A 20845-nucleotide genomic window follows, 5' to 3' on the forward strand; every position below is an offset into this window, starting at 1 on the left:
AATAATAAACACAAAAAAAAACGAAAAGTGGACATACGGCCTCTTGGTTCTCGGCTGACGATATAACAAACAATTCTTCGTAGTAAGACGAACAAAAGAAACAATTAAATCATTCAGTTACTATGACAATGTTTGAAGGTTGTTTTATTTTAGCAGATCTTTAAAAATGTTAAAAACAAATCCAAACAAATTACATTCCAAATGAATTATATTTTTATTTTTTATTTTACAAACCAAAATCAAGTTTTTAATACGTCAAACTATATGAAAGCATTTTTTTATGATTAAACTCAAAAGGTAAAAATAAATAACGAGGAGGAAGCGGAACTGCTTTACCACTGGTTATGTTTAATTAGTATTTAAAACAGGAATAAGTAAATTTAAGTTTAAGTATAACAAGTTTGTAAAAATGACATCTGAAGCGAAAAAAATTAAAGATAGTAAATCAATATCTAAGAACTTAAAAACTTTTCTTTCATGGGGGAAAGAATCAGTTATCGGATACACGGAAGAAAATGGCTTAGTTGTCAAAATATGGTGTAAGATTTGTGCTAGGAACAAAACTGAAATTTTAACGGATACTTTAGTTAAAGGAGTATCGAACAGTTCTTTGACAGCATTTACGGAGGGAACTTGTGTGGTGACAAAGTATCAGGCAAAATTAAAATAATTAGCTTGTTTTAAATTTGTGACTCCAGGAAATAATTTAAACATAGTTTTTACTAAAATTTTTCTACCATTATATAACTTATAACTGTAGTTATCTTATAATTTACTATATTACTAGGTAAATAAATTTTTTAGAGAATTGCTTAATTTGAACCGTGATTTTTTCTTTGATAATAATAAAGGTTGATCGGCATCTTAAAGGGAAAAGCCATAGATTTGCGGTACTGATTGATAATGGTAACTCAGAAGATCCTGGAAGTAGTTGTGTTGCTAACCTCGATATGGAAAACTCGTTACCTATTACACAAGACAACCGCAAAGCACTTTCAAAAATGATTAGAACAGCCTCTGAAATGGCTCTAAAACCAAGCATGCCACATAGCCGAATGGTCTTATCATTTTGATTAATCCATTTGATTTTTTAATTTGAAAAACATTAGTTATATCTTTTCTTTTCTTTTTTTTATTGTTTTTTAATTTAATTTTTAGCACGCCAATATATTTCATGCATTGCCAGTGCCATTGAAGAAAAAGTAGCTAAAATCGTCAATGAAAAAAGCTTTTTCTCCATTCTTTCCAATGGTTCTCAGGCTAGAAAAACAAAGGATGAGAAAGAGTTGATTCTTGTGCGTGTTGAACGCGAGGGGACCCCTGCCTGTTTTTTAGTTTCTTTACTTGATATGAACAATTTGGGTGGTATGGGCAAGGCTGTTATCTGTCAAATATGTCTAAGACATATTTTCTGCTGACATAAAATATGTCCCACATATTTTCTGTCAACATATTTTGACATAACTTTATGTCTGAATTATTTTCTTCTGATATAAAATATGTCAGACATATTTTCTACGGACATATTTTGACATAAATTTATATCTGACATATTTGCTGTTTGATATTCTTGAAGAAAATATTTTTTTCAGAACATATTCTTGAAGAAAAAATCTAACAAATTTATTGTGCATTTCAGCTTAATTTAAAGAGTAAAGTGAAAATAGTCTAACAAATTTGTTGCTTTTTTGCTTCATTAAACTTTTATTTTAATCCCTATAAGCAAGCAAACATCAGTTGTTTCATAAAGGTCTTTTTCCGCCCTTTTTAGCGATGTATCGTTTGATAATATTGATTAATATTAACTAGTATTGACGCATCATTTGATAGTATTTCATAGTATTGATTAGTAGGGATGGCACTTTTACTTATTTTGATGTAAAAACGCGAATTACTTTTACGCGTAAATTATTTTACATAACTCATATAAAAATATATAATTTACTTACTTTCAAAAGTAATTCGTTTTTTTTATAGCCTATACTAGTTTTTTGTCAACTAGAGACACACGCACACAAAAAAAAGGGTCCTCGATATTTGATATTTGCCAACATTACTTCAAAACTTGCCAACAAAATGTACAAATGCGCTAACTCAAATGCATATATAATAGCTTTGGGGTGGGGGGTACCCCCTCACCCCCATTCGGGACGGCACTGGTCAGCTCTGGTCGAAACAGCCACTCAAAAATTAAAATTAATTTTTTTTTTTTTATTTATTAATAGCTATTCATAAAACTGTTGTCTAGAATGAACTAAATTCAATTAGTCCATTCCAGAAAACAATTATTCCTTTATTATTCTATTATCTAACAATTATTCGAGTTGGTCATTTCCAGAAATAACTTTTTTTGGGGTTTTTAACAACCACGCTGAATAATGGAAGCCAAAATCAAAACTTAGAATAAAATTGCAAAATGTAGAGCCATTTCTAAAGCAAGAACATTAAACCAGACAGTCTTTCAAAAAAAAAACTTTCAAACAACTGATGTAAATAACATCAAGATTAATTTGACAAAAAAAATTAAAGTTAAAAAAGTATAAATGTGAAAGTATTTAACTTGAGAAAAAAATTATAACCTTTTATAACCGCAAAAACCGCTTATTTTAATTTTTTTAATATAGCATAAATTTAGTAGATTTATATTGGCTTTGCAATGACATCGCAAATGGTGGACGCTTTTTTCAAACGGTTGAAAATAACTTTTTGAAACGAAAAAAGTAAAAGGGAAAAGAAAACATTTATAAATCAAACAAAAATAAAATCAACAAAAAAAAAGAATAAATAAACGTTTTAAAAGAAAAAAAGAAAAAGAAATATCTGTAAGAAAATAAGTAAAAAAGTAATGAAAATAGAACTTAAAAAAAAAAGCGTTAATGAATAAAAAGAATGGCAAAGAAAGAAAAAAAAACTATTTAAACATCGGAACCACGATGGGCAAATCAAGATTTTTATTATTTTTTCATATATTTCTTTAGTTTTCGTTCATATATTTCTTTAGATTTCTTTCATATATTTCTTAGGATTATTTATTTATTTATTTTTCTTTAGTTTTTTAGCGTATATAGTTTTACTTATTATTTTTTGTTAGTCATTTATTTATTTATAATTATTATTTATTTTTAATGATATATAAATTTTTTTTATACAGTTATATATTATTTGTTTTTATTTTCATTTTAGCCATTTATCACATATGTTTTATTCTACCGTGTATTATCATTTTTTTTAATATTAAGTTTTTTTTTTTTTTTTTTTTTTTTTTTTTGAAAAAGGTAATTTTTTGTTTGTAATGTTTGTTGTAACTTGTGTTTTGTTTTGATTTTCTCAGTGTTTTTCTGTTTATATTGTATTTATTTATTTGGTCTTAATATTTGCAATATATTTTGATTATTATATTATAACAACTATGATTATATTAATATATTTACTAAATCTTTATAATTTTTTTAGCAATAGCCATTTTTATGTCATTGTTAGTTGTTACGTTTTGTCAGTTTATTACTGTTTGTTACTGTAACTTTGTAAGCAAAAACGATTGCTGTATGAAAACTAATACCGATTTATTTAAATTATTATAATTACTTTATTACTATTACTGTTGTTATTATTATTGTTATTATTGTTATTACTATTATTTATTATGCTATTATTATTATTATTATTACTAAGATTAATTGTATATAAATAAACTAATTTTTTTAAAGTATTTACTTGAGATTAGTATTTCATTACTATTTGTAAATAGCCGTGAAAATTTATTTTCAGAATATATATATGATTGATATGCTATATTAAATAAATTAAAATAACATCATACATTTAGTAGGATGGTTCAAAAAAGCACACTTTCAAGTTTAAAATTATATGGTCGATTGTGAAGAAAATTGTCTTGATGTTGTTTTATCATACAGATGAAATAACATCAAATTCTTTTATTTTTCAGTAAGCTTTTGTTACTTTTTTTACTTTAAATTTTCAAAAAATTTAGAGTAAACTAGTAAATCAAAAAAAAATTCTTTTTTCAAATCCATGCTTTATGCAAGCAGAATTCTATTGGGCCTAGAAATTCTTTTTTTGTTATCTTTTGTAGAAGGAAAAATTATTGTTACGTTTTTAAATTTTTTATAGACCTTTTTAAATTTTTTTTTTATTTTTTTTTAGACCTTTAGACTTTTAGACCGTTTACGTTAGCGACATATCATATTTATCCACCCTAATGCCATTCAGTCCTCGGCACGCATCTCACCTTGACGTTGGGTGCGAGTAAGAAATAGTTCTCAATACTTTAACCGAGATTCGAACTCGGAACTTCCAGAATAATTTTGAAATTTTTCTACAAATTTCGAGTCTCTTCCCAACTAAACCACTGAGGCTATTTCTTACCTAAAATCTTATACAACAGAAGGTATATATATATATAAATAAATATATATATAAAGTAAAATATATATATAAAGTAAATATATATATAAAGTAAAAATATATATATAAAGTAAAAAACATATATATATATATATATATATATATATATATATATATATATATATATATATATATATATATATTTATATAAATATATATATATATTTATATAAATATATAATATAAATTATATAAATATATATATAGAAAGTAAAATATATATATAGAAAGTAAAAAACATATATATAGAAAGTAACCTTATATAAAGCATGGAAAAAACAATAGGTTTTGAATCGCTGCGCTTTAATGTCTTCGAAACTGCAAATAATTTGCAAATCAATGATTTTTGTGACGTAATACGCAATTCATATCAAATAAATAAAATGTATGGGGAAATACAAATTAAATTTTTGTTAACTTAATTAACTTTTTTTGGTCAAATTTTTCCATTTCCTTGTATTGTCATCGAAAATGATTAAGTGTGCAAAATTTGAGCAAAATTGGTTGAGAAAAAAGCTTTCAAAAATTGATTTCAAATTTTGTGGCACACAAACATATATAGAAAGTAACCTTATATAAAGCATGGAAAAAAAATAACAAAAGTCCAAATCACAATATTTAAACAACCAGATTCCAATCACATATTTAAAATCAGGCCCATAGCAAGCTTTTTGTTTTTGTTTGAGAACTTAATTTTATGTAGCGACATGAAGCCAACTCCAAACATTTATATATTCATGTTTATGTAAAGCTTTTCAAAAGCATTGCGATAATCGGAGTCTGCTAAAAATAAACCCTTAAAAATGTTGACTTCCCTTTTGCGCCATTGGTGTGAGAGTGATGAGTTTATAACATTTATAAATACATTTTTTTAACATTTTAAACTAAATTTAATTTCATTAACAAGTCTCCAATGTCATGCAATAATTTCTTAATGTTCAAAAACTATGAACATATAAATTTTGAGCAACCTCCCCAATTATTTAGTGGATTTAAATGGGATTTGATAATTATCAAAGTAATTTTTTTTTCAAATATAATTTCGTCATTGGTTTTTTTGTTTTTGTTATATTAAGACATTCTTTAATACAGTGATGGATTTTTAATTTTTATAATTTTTAATTTTTCTTAATTTGCCGTTACAAATTATTAATTTTCATAATAAAGACATTAAAAACTTGTCATTAAAAATTGATGATTATTTGTTTTTCTGAAGTTTGAGTTTATTTTAGTTGACATTTATAGTATTTTATTTTTTGAAAATATATCTAAAAAATTAAAATATATGTATCTGAAATACCAAATTCTCCTGTTTTAGTATGTTATTTTAGAAAAAGGTGAATCTTTTTCTAAAATAACATACTAAAACAGAAGAAATATTGCATAAATAACAGAAATTTTAAATTATTATTTTTTTTTTAGACATAAATAAAATGGTTTAAAAAAACTTTATTCATGAAAATATAAATTAAACAAAATACATGAGTTAACTTTAAATAGATTTAAATACAAGTATTGCGTGGTATTATACCACATTAAAAGCGATGTAAAAAAGCTTCATAATTTGAAAATGCGGCGCACTATGAATCCAAATCATAAAAATGTGGCCAAAAGTCGTTTTTCAAAAGTATTCAAATATATTTATATTTTTTATAATTTAGAAAGTATATATACCCATTTGCTGAAAAAAATATTTTGCAGAATTTTTAATACGCTTTTTATAAGTTTTGGGAGCGATCTATCGCGCTTAAAAAATGAAATAAAAATTTCCAGAATAATTCACGAATTTTTGTATTTTTTTTTTAAATAAGAGAATTTTTATATTGTTATACAACATTTGTCAACTTTTTTTAAATTTCATTTTCTTATATTATTATTTATTGTTAATATTGTTTTAATCAAAAAAGAAGTAATAACTCGATTATTTAGGTTTCGATTTTGAGTTTTAGAAGAAAGGAGTAAAATTTTTAAAATATGTGTTTTCACGGTCACAAAAAGTGACAAAGCTTAAAATGTCCACTTTTCACCCCTCCTAAATTTCTACCACATTATTATGTATGTATTGGTATTAAAACAAATAATTTTTTAGCTGCTCGAATTTGCTCTATTTTGTTTTTATATCATTTGTTACACAAAACACATTACAAAAGGCGGGGGGGGGGTGAGAACAACAAATGCAAGACACCTCATTTCAGCATTTTTATAACTTGAGATCTTGAAAAGTTTTATATATATATATATATATATATATATATATATATATATATATATATATATATATATATACATATATATATATATATATATATATATACATATATATATATATATATACATATATATATATACATATATATATATATATATATATATATATATATATATATATATATATATATATATATATATATATATATATATATATGTATAAACCAATATTTGCAGCATTTAGTAATATAGTACAAATTGTTATTTAAAAAATATTTATTGTTCATCAAGCAAAAGGTTTAAAACTTCAGAATCTAAGTTAACAGGACCAATAGATTTAGTTATCTTGAAGATGAATGATGATACTATTGGATCACTACGTAACAGCAGATCATATTGGTTTTCCATTGCATTTTTTCTTGAAATTTTACATGTATGGTTTAGTCTTGCATTTCAAATGTATTTATTTTGTGCTTCCTGTGCCTCTTCTGTATATATACCTTCTGGGAGTTCAAAGCAATCAGAAATTTGATAACCATGCTCTAATAGCTTGTGTACTGTAGATGGCATTATGTACCAGTTATATTTTTCAATTATTATTTCAAAAGTAGCTAAACAATATTTTTTGAAGGCCCCCAAATCAAGGTGGTATCCACTGCATACAGCTTTTATTATATTTATCAGTCTAACAACTATTTTAAGTATCTGCATTGTCAAACGCTCTTCTGGCTGTGTTACCTGTGTTTGAGGAACCATAGCCATGCTTTGGCATATCGACAACTAGGCTGAGCTCGCTTCTAAACCGCTTCTGAATTTCATTTTTTTGCTCAATAACAGAAAGCTTATGTTCTTTTGATCTTGCCTGATATTTTTTAATTTTCATTTTAATTTTTACAGAACAGTGCTTTTTATTACTGAGAAGATCTAGATCTAGAATATAGTCTTGCAGATTTTCGATTTGTTTTCTAAGAATTATTTCTTCTGCTGTGATGAGTTCATTTGTTTCCTTTAGGATTGTAGTTCAAGAGATCAACAAAAATGAGGGCTGGATGGTTTAGGATTATTCCAGATGTTTGAACCCCCAATTTTTAATTTCAAAGGAACTATTGCAGTTTGAAATACTGACTGTTCATTCTGCATTCTAGTAGTAAGATCAGTATCATCAAACCTTTGATTATATATACTTTGTAAAGATGCACCATCCATGCCACATTTCAAATTAAATACTCCATGTGTAACTGTTCCATCTAAATTTTGAAGCTGCTCAGATTTAAGTTTTAAAATTCAAAGCAAGATATGGTTAACCATGTTCTGCAAACTGCACTTTGCAGACATTTCTGTCATATGCAAACCCTCTGGATAATAATCTGCTTTTGATTTTAGAATTGCTTTTAATGGGGGATAAATGTCAGCATTTTGCATCAGAGATGAGTTTCGAATAATCTGGTATTGTAAATCACTCAAATCACATTGAGTGATTTCTGCAGATCAAGCTTATCACAAGTGATAAAGCTTGATCTGCAGACATCATAGCTGGCTGATAATTATCAGGTTGGTAAGTTTGGCCTGATAGATCTTTAGAAAACATTTTAATATTCTCTCCCAAATCAGATTTTCCAGGGCTTAATTTTGCACGTACAACAGCAGCTTCTGCTAATTCTTCAGTTGTATGAGTTTTAGCCAAACTAAAATAAATATAAATAACATCATTATTTGATAAACTATTTCCATTATGATAATGTAAAAAAATGATACTATGGAAAACTGCATAAACCACACAAGTGTGAAACTGTGGACATAAATTTTTGACAACAAAAAACTGTGTCTGATGACCTCTTTACATTATTATAATGGAAAAATGACTTCTAGAATAGGATTGAGTATTTTTATTGTGGCATCATCACTAGGAAGATTACTATCTAAGGTTTAAGAGCTCCTCTAACCTCTTATTTTATATTAGAGTTTTCCTGCTCCACCACAACTACTCTAGACACAAGGTTTCTCACCTGCCCTGTTTTATATATATATATATATATATATATATATATATATATATATATATATATATATATATATATATATATATATATATATATACATATATATATATATATATACATACATATATATATATATATATATATATATATATATATATATATATATATATATATATATATATATATGTATATATATATATGTATATATATATGTATATGTATACATATATATATATATATATATATATATATATATATATATATATATATATATATATATATATATATATATATACTATATATATATATATATAATATATATATATATATATATATATATATATATGTATATATATATATATATATATATATATATATATATATATATATATATATATATATATATATATAATATATATATTAAAACTTATGTTTTTAATCAGTGGCTTTTAAAAACAAAAATAATAATTCTAAATTAGAAACTACCTGGAAACTTTCCTCCTTTTTGTTTTTAATGAACACTCTATCCATTCTTTTTCTGGTCGTCCAGTTTTTGAAGTTGAATTAAGTTTAGTATTTTGATTCTGAAACAACTCACCCTTTAACCAAGGCATTTCTTGTTTATTTAATCTTTTAAAATTACGATTATGCTTTGCATATTTAACTCTAAATTTATAAATAAAAAGTCTAATTTTTTCTGAGAGTTCTACATCAGACAATTATTCATCGGTTAGCAATTTATTTTTTGCTTCAGTTTCTAAAACGGCTTGCAAATTCGCATGATTAATACCAACTTCTTGAATTATGTTTATAAGTTCTAATCTTTTCATATTTAATCAACAACAAAGAAAAAACACCTGAATAATCTTCTAAATGCACTCTTTGCAATAAAATATTTTTTTAAAACAAAGATATAAACTTTATTAACATAACACGACTCTATGTTGAGTTTAAATAACTGTATGTTGAAAATAACTCTATGTTGAGTCAACATCTGTTTAAAGTAAAAAGATTGCACAAAGTTCACTTTCTGCTAAAAAAATAAAATCGGAAAAGAGTTTTGGCCACTTTTTCGCAATTCGGATTCATAGTGCGGCGTATTCTTTTATTACCAAACCTATTAAAGTTACTTAATCAACAGCATCTTTAACTAATAGTATTATTAATAGCTACGTATAAGTGAGGTCTTTAAATGTGTTGTTAAAAACCATATTAAACTTATTTAAAGACTTTATGGTAACCAATAATATAATGATGTCTACTTGCGTAAACTCTGAGATGTAATTTTATGATTATGAAAAACCAACGGTTTTGGTTAATAAGTATACTTTTGGTAAATAAAACATACTTAAGTGCCAAACTCAAGTATGTTCTTGTTTCTATCACATTAGAATGTTTAGGAAAATGTAAAAAAGTTTTACAATTTGTACATGCGACGGTTTCTTTTATCAACAAACCAATTACAATTAATTAATCAATAGCCTCTTCTTTAACTAATAATATTATTATATAGTTGCGTACAAATGAGGTTTTCTAAAAACCTTTCAATGTGTTGTTAAAAACCACATTAAACTCATTTAAAGACTTTATGGATAACCAAATAATTAATAACACAATGATGTCTTTAATAATTACATCAATATTACATCTTAAAATTTACGTTCGTAAGTTATGAGATGTATTATTAATATAATTATGTAAACGCAATAATTTTGGTTTTTATAAGATTTCAGATTAAATTTTCTTTAAAATTATGCAATGTTGTGGTATAAACAAAAGCATACTTAAGTACCAAACTTAAGTGTGTTCTTGCTTATCACATTAGAATGTTTAGAAAAAGATTGAAACAACCACTTCATTTGGCGAGGGTGTAAACTTAGTGTAAGAAAACAAACACAATAAAAATTACTAATTTATTGCCCTCACATTTGTAGTAGGGATGGTTAATGATTAAGGGCATTTTTGTATCCAGGCTCTAATCACCACAATTTTTATTTCTTTATCTACTTATAAATCGTTTTTACGCTACAGCTCGGGATATAGGTATATTGCACAGCGGCCAAGCAAAGTGTATTTTGTTATTAGACATACGTGGCCAAGGTGCCCAATTACTGTTTCTCTGGAGCAATAACTTTTCTAAAAAAAAAAAAAAAACTCTTTAAATATATCTTAGAGCTTCTAAACCTTGCGGTTCTTGGATTAGTTGCTTGTGGGACCGTAAGTTTTGCTTATACTGGCCTCGCGGTAGCTAGGCCACTGATACTACACGCAGATAAAGATATAAGACTTTTAGAGTCATAGGATATTCTTGAGCAGGTGGACTTTTTTGTATCAAAGTGGCGAAAAATCTTTACAAAAATAATGAGTCCTCATAATAGAGTTTGGGGCTCCTTAATCTTTAGTCCATGGTGTTATAGCTCCCATAATTCAGGACAAGTTTAAACTTTCCCTCCTTAGTTTTTAAATAATAGATGCATTTACGCAAAAAAATTGTAGAAAAAGACTAACAAATACGCCAATTATTTTCTTTTCTAATAAACTACCCTTTCTGAGTCTCCCATGGGTATATGCGCCTTCTGCTAAATGCTTTATTTTAGCTTTGTCTAAATTCCAGACCTTTCGAATGGTTGGCCAGAGAGTGAACATTTTTGAGACGGTTTGATTCAGAGAAGGGTTATAATAGTTAAAACTATCATGGACCGGAATTAAAGAGGATTTTAACCATGGGTGGAAACCTATTATTGATATTTTCAAACTTTGTCGAATGTTGCGGTAAACTAAATGTTAGTGCCTTAAAGTTTTACTTTTTTGCATTTCTTTTATTCAAGATCATGTCAAAGTTATCTTAAAATATAAGTAAATTTATTTGCTTACTTTATATAAGTTACTTTTAATTTACTTTACAATTTATATAAAATGTAAGCTTATCTAATTTAAATTTTATTTTATGTACAGAGCCGGAACCAGCTTTTTTTGGTCTTTGAAATAGCTAACTTCCAGACATGGAGCAAGCACCAAACATTTATATGTTTATACTTATGTCAAATAAGGATGCTTTGCAAAAAATTGCGATGATTGGAGGCTGGGAACAAAAAAGCCCCAAATTTTGTGCCCCCCCCCTGCCCCAAACGTGAGAGCAACAAGTTGATGAAATATTTTTTGTTCTATTTTTGTACTCAACTAGACTCATATTCATCGATATTTTTTAAGTTTTATTATCTTTCAGCGTTAAAATATAATGACCATATAAAATTTATAACCCCCTCAAGTTGAGGGGAGTTTAAACTTTATATGGTCATAATTTTTGAAAGCTAAAATATTTTACTATGAAATTTAAAATTTATCGATGAATATTAGTCTATTTAAAAAGACTCTGATGTAATTTATTTTTAATAAAGATTTGTTATTACTTTTAAAATAAAAAATTCCTACTTAAAAAATATTATTTTATTTGTAAATTTAATTTACATTTGGTAGCATATTACTTTTATGTAATTTACTTTCATATGTAAGTTACTTTTTAATATAATTTCTTTTTAATAAGTTATTTTTATAGGTAAATGTAAATTACAGTTTGAGGAACTTTTATATTATGTAATGTAATTTTCAAAAGTAATTAACTTTTTAATGTAAAAGTAAAAAAGCTTTTTCACGTGACTTACTTTTACAAGTAAAAGTAAATTACTTTTTCATGTAATCTTCTTTTACATAACTTTTTTTTGAAAGTAAAAAGTCCTACTTTAAAAAGTAAAAGTTGTTTCAAAAAAATAAGTTACTTATACGGAAATGTAAATTTACATAAAACGTTTCAATTACTTATGTAATTTACTTTTTGATAAAAATTTACTTACTCGAGTAAGTAAAAAAAAAGTAAGTAAAAGTGCCATCCCAATTGATTTGTATTGATTAATATTGGCTATTTCCATTATAAGAATGTAAAAACCATCTCAAGCTGAGTTTCTATTACTGAAAGTGGTTTTTATTAGTATAAATAAACTCAAAATTATTTTTTTGATTAAAATAATAATAAAAAAAAACTGTTTCAGTTATTTTGAATTAATAATTGATCCTGAAAAAGATTTTATTTTGAAAAATTGAATTCAAAAGATTCTATGAAAAAACGGATCACATAATTTCAAAAATTTCGTGCCAAATTAAATTCGTTTAAGCTGAAGAATTTGAAATATTTCGCAAAAATTATATTCTGCTCATTAAATTCATATTATAATTTATAACTAATTACAAATAATATGCTTATAGTTATAATAGCTATGATTTATTTAACAAAAAAATAATTGACAATTCCTCAAAAGTTTTCATAATGAAAAATGAAATCTCAAAAGATTCTATGGAGACAAAATTGAATCTCAAAAGATTCTATTGCAAATTAAGAGGCCTTGTAGAAAAACAGTTGTTTGACTAAAAGAAAATGAGAATTGTTTTTTAAATAAGTAAGCAAGTTTTTTAAACGAATTTTATTTTATCAATTAAATCCAGATTGTTTTTTACCACCACGATAGAGTTTAAGAAATCATTTGAAATGCGAGTACGAATATGGCTATAAACCAAAGCGAATCCAGAGAAATCACGTTCAACTTTTACGCTGGAGAACGCTGCACCGTAAAATACTTGCAAAATTTCATAGAGCCGATCCCATTTTGTTTTTTGATTTTTCTTCCAGTAAGCAAGAATGTTGAATTCAACGTCTAATGTCACTCGCGCTTCATTAAGAGCCCATTTTAAAATTAGTTGACGAATATCTTCATCTGATTCTGAAGACGCATTAAAAATACCTTGCCTTGTTCCTCCTCCCGTATATTCAATGAAACGGCGTACTTTTTCAGCTTCAACATCTTCTGAGTTCATCGGAATTATCTCTTCATAAGTATTTGATAAATATGACGCATTTAATTGTATGGATTCTTCTGTTGATGAAGAATTTGAGTGTTCTTGTCAAGTGCAAAGTTTTTGATGGATTTTGATCAACTGTGTGATTCCTCTATTCAACAGTTCTGTATTAAACAGTTGATGACCCGATGTAAAGCAAAATCTAGGATCCAGAACTAAAGCAGCAATAAATGCTTCACATTAAAAAAAAACTTGTTCTCGTGTATTAATTGCGTTGGTCAGTAACAATTTTAATCCCAAATCACCTGCTGGAACGTCCTCGATTTCTATTTTCATTTGAATTCATCGAACGTAGAATTCACTCATTGATAATTTTGGTGATTGAAAATCCATCATGGCCGAATGTATTGGTAAAAATGCGTTGAAATATTCATCTATTAAGCTCCACGATGCATCATTTAACTTTAACTTGTCGTGTCTTATTTTTTGATATGGTTCTGCGTTGGTATGAAAATCTTTTATCATCAAAAAAGTGGAATCCCAACGAGGTGCAATGTCTATACGAAGCTTTTTTAGATTTTTGGAGAATATTTGAAGCCTTCATCATATTCTTTCCCTGATCAGTGCAAGTTGTGTAGATATCATTAGCACATTTTCCAATTTTTCCAATCACATTTTCCGATTGAGCAGCCAAAATTTCGCCAAACTGTTGACCTTCTTGAGTAATTATGCCTAAGGTTCTGTCAACTATTTTCCCGTAATTTTGCACATTTTACATTTTTCCTTGATATATCTGCAACTAACTCCAAACACTTTTCTTCCATATCACGACGCACTATCAAACATCAACGACATAAGAACATTTTCAGTTTCTTCTCTTATTAGCGAAAAAATTTTTTCACATGCATGTTGAATGTAGCGTTTCATGCTGTGACGATTTATAAAAAATATTGAATTTTTTGAGTTCATTTTTTACTAAAGACATTTGTCCGATTTCATCAGCTGATGCTAAAGACAAGTTACGGCGCATCATTAATCGAATCATTTCTCTAATTAATTGATTTACATCAACTTCTAGCCTGATTCGTTTAATTAATTGAATTTCATTGTCATTTCGATGCCTTGTAGCTGGGGTAGCTTCAACTAATTCGATTTCGTTGGCTTTTTCTTTGTGTTTTCGAAGGTGATCTTTGAGGTTACTTAATTTGCCTTTGTAAAATTTTTTGCACATTTTACATTTTCCTCCTTCTTTATTTATTTCAAATTGAGTTTTCACTTGTTCATTTAATAAATTATTCTCCATTTTTGACTTTAAATCGTAAGGAAAACGAAATAAATAATTATTAAAATATATATTTCACTCAAAACATTTTATGCAAGTTTATGGCAGTAAACTATGCAATTATAATGCAATTGTCAGTTTTTTTAATGATAAATATATCATAACTATTATAACTATAAGTATATTATTCGTAATTAGTTATAAATTATTAGACTCTTTTGAATTCAATTTTTCATAATGAAACCTTTTTCAGGATCAACTATTAATTAAAAATAACTGATAATGTTTTTTTCTATTATTATTTTAATCAAAAGAATAGTTTTAAGTTTAGTCATACTAATAAAAACCACTTTCAGTAATAAAAACTCAGCTGGAGATGGTTTTTAGATTCTTATAAGGGAAATCACCAATACTAATCGATACTAATCAATACTATCAAATGATGCATCAATACTAGTCAATATTAGTCACTACTATCAAATGTTGCATCGCTAAAAAGGGCAGAAAAAAACCTTTATGAAACAACTGATGCTTGCTTATAGGGTTTAAAATAAAAGTTTTATAAAGCATAACTGAGTGCAAAAAAGCAATAAATTTGTTAGACTATTTTCACTTTACTCTTTAAATTAAGCTGAAATGTGCAATAAATTTGTTAGATTGAAATAAAATAATGTCAGACATAAAATTACGTCAAAATATGTCCAAAGAAAATATGTCTGACATATTTTATGTCAGCAGAAAATAATTCAGACATAAAATTATGTCAAAATATGTCGATAGAAAATATGCCTGACATATTTTATGTCAGCAGAAAATAGTTCAGACATAAAATTATGTCAAAATATGTCTGTAGAAAATATGTGGGACATATTTTATGTCGGACAAAATATGTCTAAAAATATGTCGACAGATCTGCCAGGCATATTATGTCGTAACAACCCTGGGTATGGATGCCAATGCCATTAAAAAGACTATTGATAGCATTTTTATTGGAACCGGCAGTGTTCCTTTAACTGCGTTAGCTTACAAATACAAACTTGTTAGCGCTACGGCCGACGGAGCTAGCGTTAATTTTGGAATTTATAATGGCGTGTTCACACAATTAAAAAAAGATAGAATGTGGCTGATAAAAATTCACTGCGTAAACCATCGTTTAGAATTAGCAATAAAAGATACTGTGAAAGATATTTCCCAGTATAAAGAGTGTGAACCCTTTTGTATTTCCATATTTAATTTATTTCGCAATTCTGGAAAACTAAAATGCGCAGTTAAAAAAGCTGCTGAGGCTTTGAACATTACATACTACACCTTGCCTAAAATATTCGGAACGCGCATTTAAGTCACAGAAGACGCGGCTTTACAAAACTGTTACATAATTGGCCTTCGCCTATTGTGGGTTTCGACAATGCTCTTGCTAATCGTGACGCTAAAGCAGATATGCGTGCTAAACTTTCTAGGATATTCAAACGGTTGCATGACTAAAGACTATTATTGTAGTTATTTGGACATCTTAGAAAAGTTATCGCCATTATCATTGGTTTTTGAAAAACAAATGTTAATAGTGAATGAGTTAAAACCAGTGGTGGATATAACTAAGGCTAGCTTAGAGGAATTAAGCAATGAAGATATTGATAATATTATTGATTCATATTTACTCAAGTTTATAATCAAGGTAAAGACCGTAGTATTAAAGTTGCTCTCAATGGACAGCACTCTTCTTCAAATTCTATAACTTCAGGGTTTCTCAAGGTTTAATCTTCGGCCCTAAACTATTATTAACTTACATTAATGATTTCATCTATGGTAGCATTAATTAGCATATCTAAGGTTCGCTAATGATTCCACCATTTATTCTAGTCTTGATAAGAAACCAACAATCTCAGATTGCTTGGAGGGGGTATTTGAGCTTTAAAAGGATTTTACTTCTGCTACTGCATAGGGCTGACAGAGGTTGGTGAACTTTAACTCAGATAAAACTCAATTTTTTTCATCTAATCGTTATCAAAATAATCTAGATCTTTCTATATTTATTAACGGTAATGTACTCGATGAGTCATCTACCTTTCATCTACTAGGATTAACCATCCATTGCAAAATTAGCATCTGCTAAGGTTGCATCTCTTTATACCCTCATCGCCACTATCTTACTCCGTATTCTATTCTTTATGTCTACAAATCTCTAATCCGTCCTTGTATGGAATACTGTTGCCATATCTGGGGCGGATCTTCCAATGATGATCTTTTTCTTTTAGTGAAGGTGCAAAAACGCATTGTAAGCATAGTTGAACCTGCTTTTGCAGCCAACCTTCTACCATTATCACATCGTCGTGATGTAGCTTTTCTTTCTCTTTTCTATAAATACTATAATGGGTACTGCTCTCAAGAGCTAGCGTCTCTTATACCATCTACTAAAAATCATTCTCGTGTTACTCGTCATTATATTAAGTCTCATCCTTTTACTATGACTGTTCCGTGGTGCTTTAAAAATTCTTATTAGTCCAGTTTTTTTCCTCAAACGTCAGTTCTTTGGAATTTGCTTCCTTTATCATGTTTTCTTAATTCATGTATTTTGCAATATTTTAAGTCGTCTGTAAATCGTTATCTTGCTCCATAAACTTCATCTTTCTTTCTTCCAGTAACTTCCAACTCTAATAGTGGTTGCTTGCGGCCTTGTTGGAAGTGAAAATGTTAAAATAAAAATATGCCGAGTTTTTTTTAGCTCGATGCAATTAAATTTATTTTGTTTGTAATTGGTTAACGTACATTTTTCACAAACTACGTGTCCACGACATTTCACTGGTTTTGAAGGAAAAAAGTACTTATTATTTGAAAATCAAAAACTTTTTTTTAATTATTTTTGATCATTTTACTTAATACTTTGCTTATTTTAGATTTCAATAATATTCATAATTTTAAAACTATTATTTTGGAAACAAACTATTTCAGCATTTTTATGATTCTTATGTAAGAAGCGATAAAAAATATTATTGTAGAAAAAAAGATATTATAAAAATTAAAATACGCATCCATTTTTGGTTACTTATTTTTCAATGGCCGAAATTTTTTGGTGACCGAACATGGGCGATTTTACGGTGATGAAAAAAACAACAAAAAAACAGTACAAATTTAGATGTTATTTTTTTACTACAGTTTATGTTTTTTGTGCAGTAATAAAAACTTACGTCATTTCTCTAACAATTATTCATTTCGTAAGTAAGAAAGTTGGTTTTTAGAATTCATTTAAACCAAGTTAAATCTATCGTTAAAAGTATAAATTAGCTTTAATAACAAAGTGTTGCGTGTCGTCTTGGATATTTTATAAAATTATTTATTCATTTTTATTAAAAAGTTTTTACATATATCAATCTTTTTGAAATTCCAAAAGATTGATATATGTAAAAACTTTTTAATAAAAATAAATAAATCCCCCCCCCTTCCTCAATAATTTTTAAAATAAATAATTTTGAAGAAATTGACTGAAAAAAAGACTAAAAAAAAAAAAATTGGTTCTTAAAACTATTTCGGGTAGTACTGATCCCCCCCCCCCCATATAACTTTTGTCCCTACGTTTTTATTCCTTTTTGCCTTATAAATATACTTTTTACTGTTTTAATATTTAAAAATTGATTGAGCATCCTCTTTGTGACGAGCAACTAATACATTTGCTTCTCTTAATAATATTAATAATATTTAATAATATTAATAATATATTATATATTAATATATTATATATTATTATATTATATATTAATATATTAATAATAAATTAATAATATTAATGATAGATATATAAAGAAAGACTCTTGAGTGTAAATTTAAAACAACTTTCAACTTGGGTATTGAGAGACGAATTGATGCAAATTTTTAAAAAATTAATAAAATAGATAATCTAAATCTAACGAATTCAGATTCTTAGAACAGTTAAATATTCAAGTAAATCAGATTCAAACGAGAGGACATTAATTTAAATACTGAGTTAGCGACAAGTGTTTTTAGACGTAATTATCTTAATTGAGCCGCAAACACTCGTAACGAATTACCAGATGAAGTAGTCAATTCTCATAGCCTAAAAAATTCAAATAACATCTTTAAAAAATATAAACAATAGAATGCCAATAAAGTAAACTTATTTTAGTAACGCGCATAAATTTTTTTAATCACATTTTTATTCGCTTCTTACACAAATACGCAAAAATCATAAACAATACTATATTAAACTAAATATAACTAAAGACAAGAAAACGAAATAAAAAGTAAAATGTAATGAAAATAAGGGTTTCAATTAAATAAAAATTAATTGTTTCATTCACTATATATTATTAAATGAAAGAGTCAAAGGAAGGATCAACTTTAACTTTATCTAGTAATAACAGACCAAAAAAGAGTATAAGACCCAAGTTCTACGACAAACAATCAAAGTTTTCAAAGTCTCGTCTGGTTTTTAATATATTGGAAATTCACATATATTTAGATTATTAATTATAAATCATTTAATTGAACAATTATTTTGTAATAATTCTAATAATTCTATTATTGATATTGAATGTAACTTTATATTTTATTTACTATTTATTCTCAGAGGAATATTATTTCACGATTTTGTCGAAAAACTGGGTTCAATACACAATAAATATTTTCCTGTATAGAGCTATTAGCAAAGTTTCTTTTCCCGCTTAACATTTGATTACTCATAGTAACAAAGGAAAGGGAAGCATTTCGTACCTATCTAAAAAATTTATGAAGAGTTCGTCCACTTGATAGCCAGCAAATTTGTGGAACTTGCAGTTTATATGATCATCCCTAAAGCATAGTTTTAATATATATGTTTTTTATCAACTTCAAACACAATTTGTTTGTTTGCAAAATCGAATGTGCAAAATATTACTTGATCATCGTTGATTCTAATTCTATTATATCGCTTAGCAGCTAATTCTTATTTGTTCAGTGTTGACTAAAAATTTTTTTCGAAAAGTTTCTTAACTTTTATCACTAAATACAACTGTTGAAGTAATTTTCGACAAATTCTTTTGACATGGCAAAAATGTGATGATTATAAGGCGATTGTTTTCTATATGGAGAACTAGTTGAGCGGTTCCTATCCTTCATTCCCAAGCATTATCATTTTGAGTTTTCATTTGAATTGAAATCATTTAAAAAAAGTTAATTCTGCATGAGGTCAACATTATTTTATTATTATCAACATATTAAGAATATTAGCAACTGTTATATTTAACGAACAACCAAGGATACCAGGGGCCCGGCTACTAGATTTCTTAATTTCACGTTAAAAAAGTAAAAAAATTATTGAAATTTTTAGAAAAATTGTTAGAAAATTATTTATTAAAATTATTAGAAAAATTGTGAAATAAAAAACAAATTTTAATTGTGTTCTTTTGTCTTCTTCCAATTGCCTTCTTTTTTCTTCTTCTATTTTCTAAAATAATTAATTTTTTTTTTAATTTTATCTCTACAGCACGTATATTATGGTAATTTATTTTTATAGTGGTGGGCGTCCGTGAAAATGAAAATTTATTATTTATAAAGTTTTAAGCATTTATCATCTAAACCCAGTGAACCAGGGCCGACGACACGAGTTTCAAAGTGGAGGGGCATAATAGTTAATTTAAAAAAGTCCTCTATATCTAGAATTTTCTTAAAAAAACAAAACAAAACAAAAACGTTCATTAGAAAAAAAGTGTGTGTGGGTAAGGGGGGAGGGGAAAGGCACGTGCCCAAAAACAAAAAGATTTTAAAAACCATAAAATTTTTTAATAGAAAAAATTAATATTTAAATAAAATTATAGGGGTTCATTTTTTTTTGTGAAAATATTTTGTTAAATAAGGGTCTCTATGAAAAGGTTGTGGTGAAAGCCCCTTAAGGGACTCAATGAAAAGTTTGTGATGATAAACGCATCATCCTTACCTTCTTTGAGTCCCAGACTGATTATAACAGTTTATAATCAGTCCCAGACTGATATATAATATACTCTATATATTTATATATACATATATATATATATATATATATATATATATATATATATATATATATATATATATATATATATATATATATATATAT

General features: G+C 26.7%; 1 protein-coding gene across 1 annotated transcript; it reads right to left on the reverse strand.

The window, feature by feature from the left end:
* Positions 1-7617: 7617 nt before the first annotated feature.
* Positions 7618-9508, reverse strand: LOC136081000 (uncharacterized). Its single transcript, XM_065798344.1, has 2 exons — positions 9120-9508; positions 7618-8318 (listed from the first exon to the last, which is right to left on the reverse strand). The coding sequence occupies exons 1-2, from the start codon at positions 9245-9247 to the stop codon at positions 8099-8101; spliced, it is 348 nt and encodes a 115-aa protein (XP_065654416.1). The 5' UTR covers positions 9248-9508; the 3' UTR covers positions 7618-8098.
* Between the last annotated feature and the right edge of the window lie 11337 nt (positions 9509-20845).

Source organism: Hydra vulgaris, chromosome 06 (assembly GCF_038396675.1).
Source record: "Hydra vulgaris chromosome 06, alternate assembly HydraT2T_AEP".
In the NCBI taxonomy this organism is placed as follows: domain Eukaryota; kingdom Metazoa; phylum Cnidaria; class Hydrozoa; order Anthoathecata; family Hydridae; genus Hydra; species Hydra vulgaris.

Excerpts from the sequence above, each read along its gene's own strand:
- LOC136081000 (XM_065798344.1), bottom strand. The coding sequence starts at position 9,247 with ATGCCTTGGTTAAAGGGTGAGTTGTTTCAGAATCAAAATACTAAACTT. Across the intron at positions 8,319-9,119 it reads AAAAGGAGGAAAGTTTCCAG|TTTGGCTAAAACTCATACAA; the intron begins GTAGTTTCTAAT and ends TATTTATTTTAG.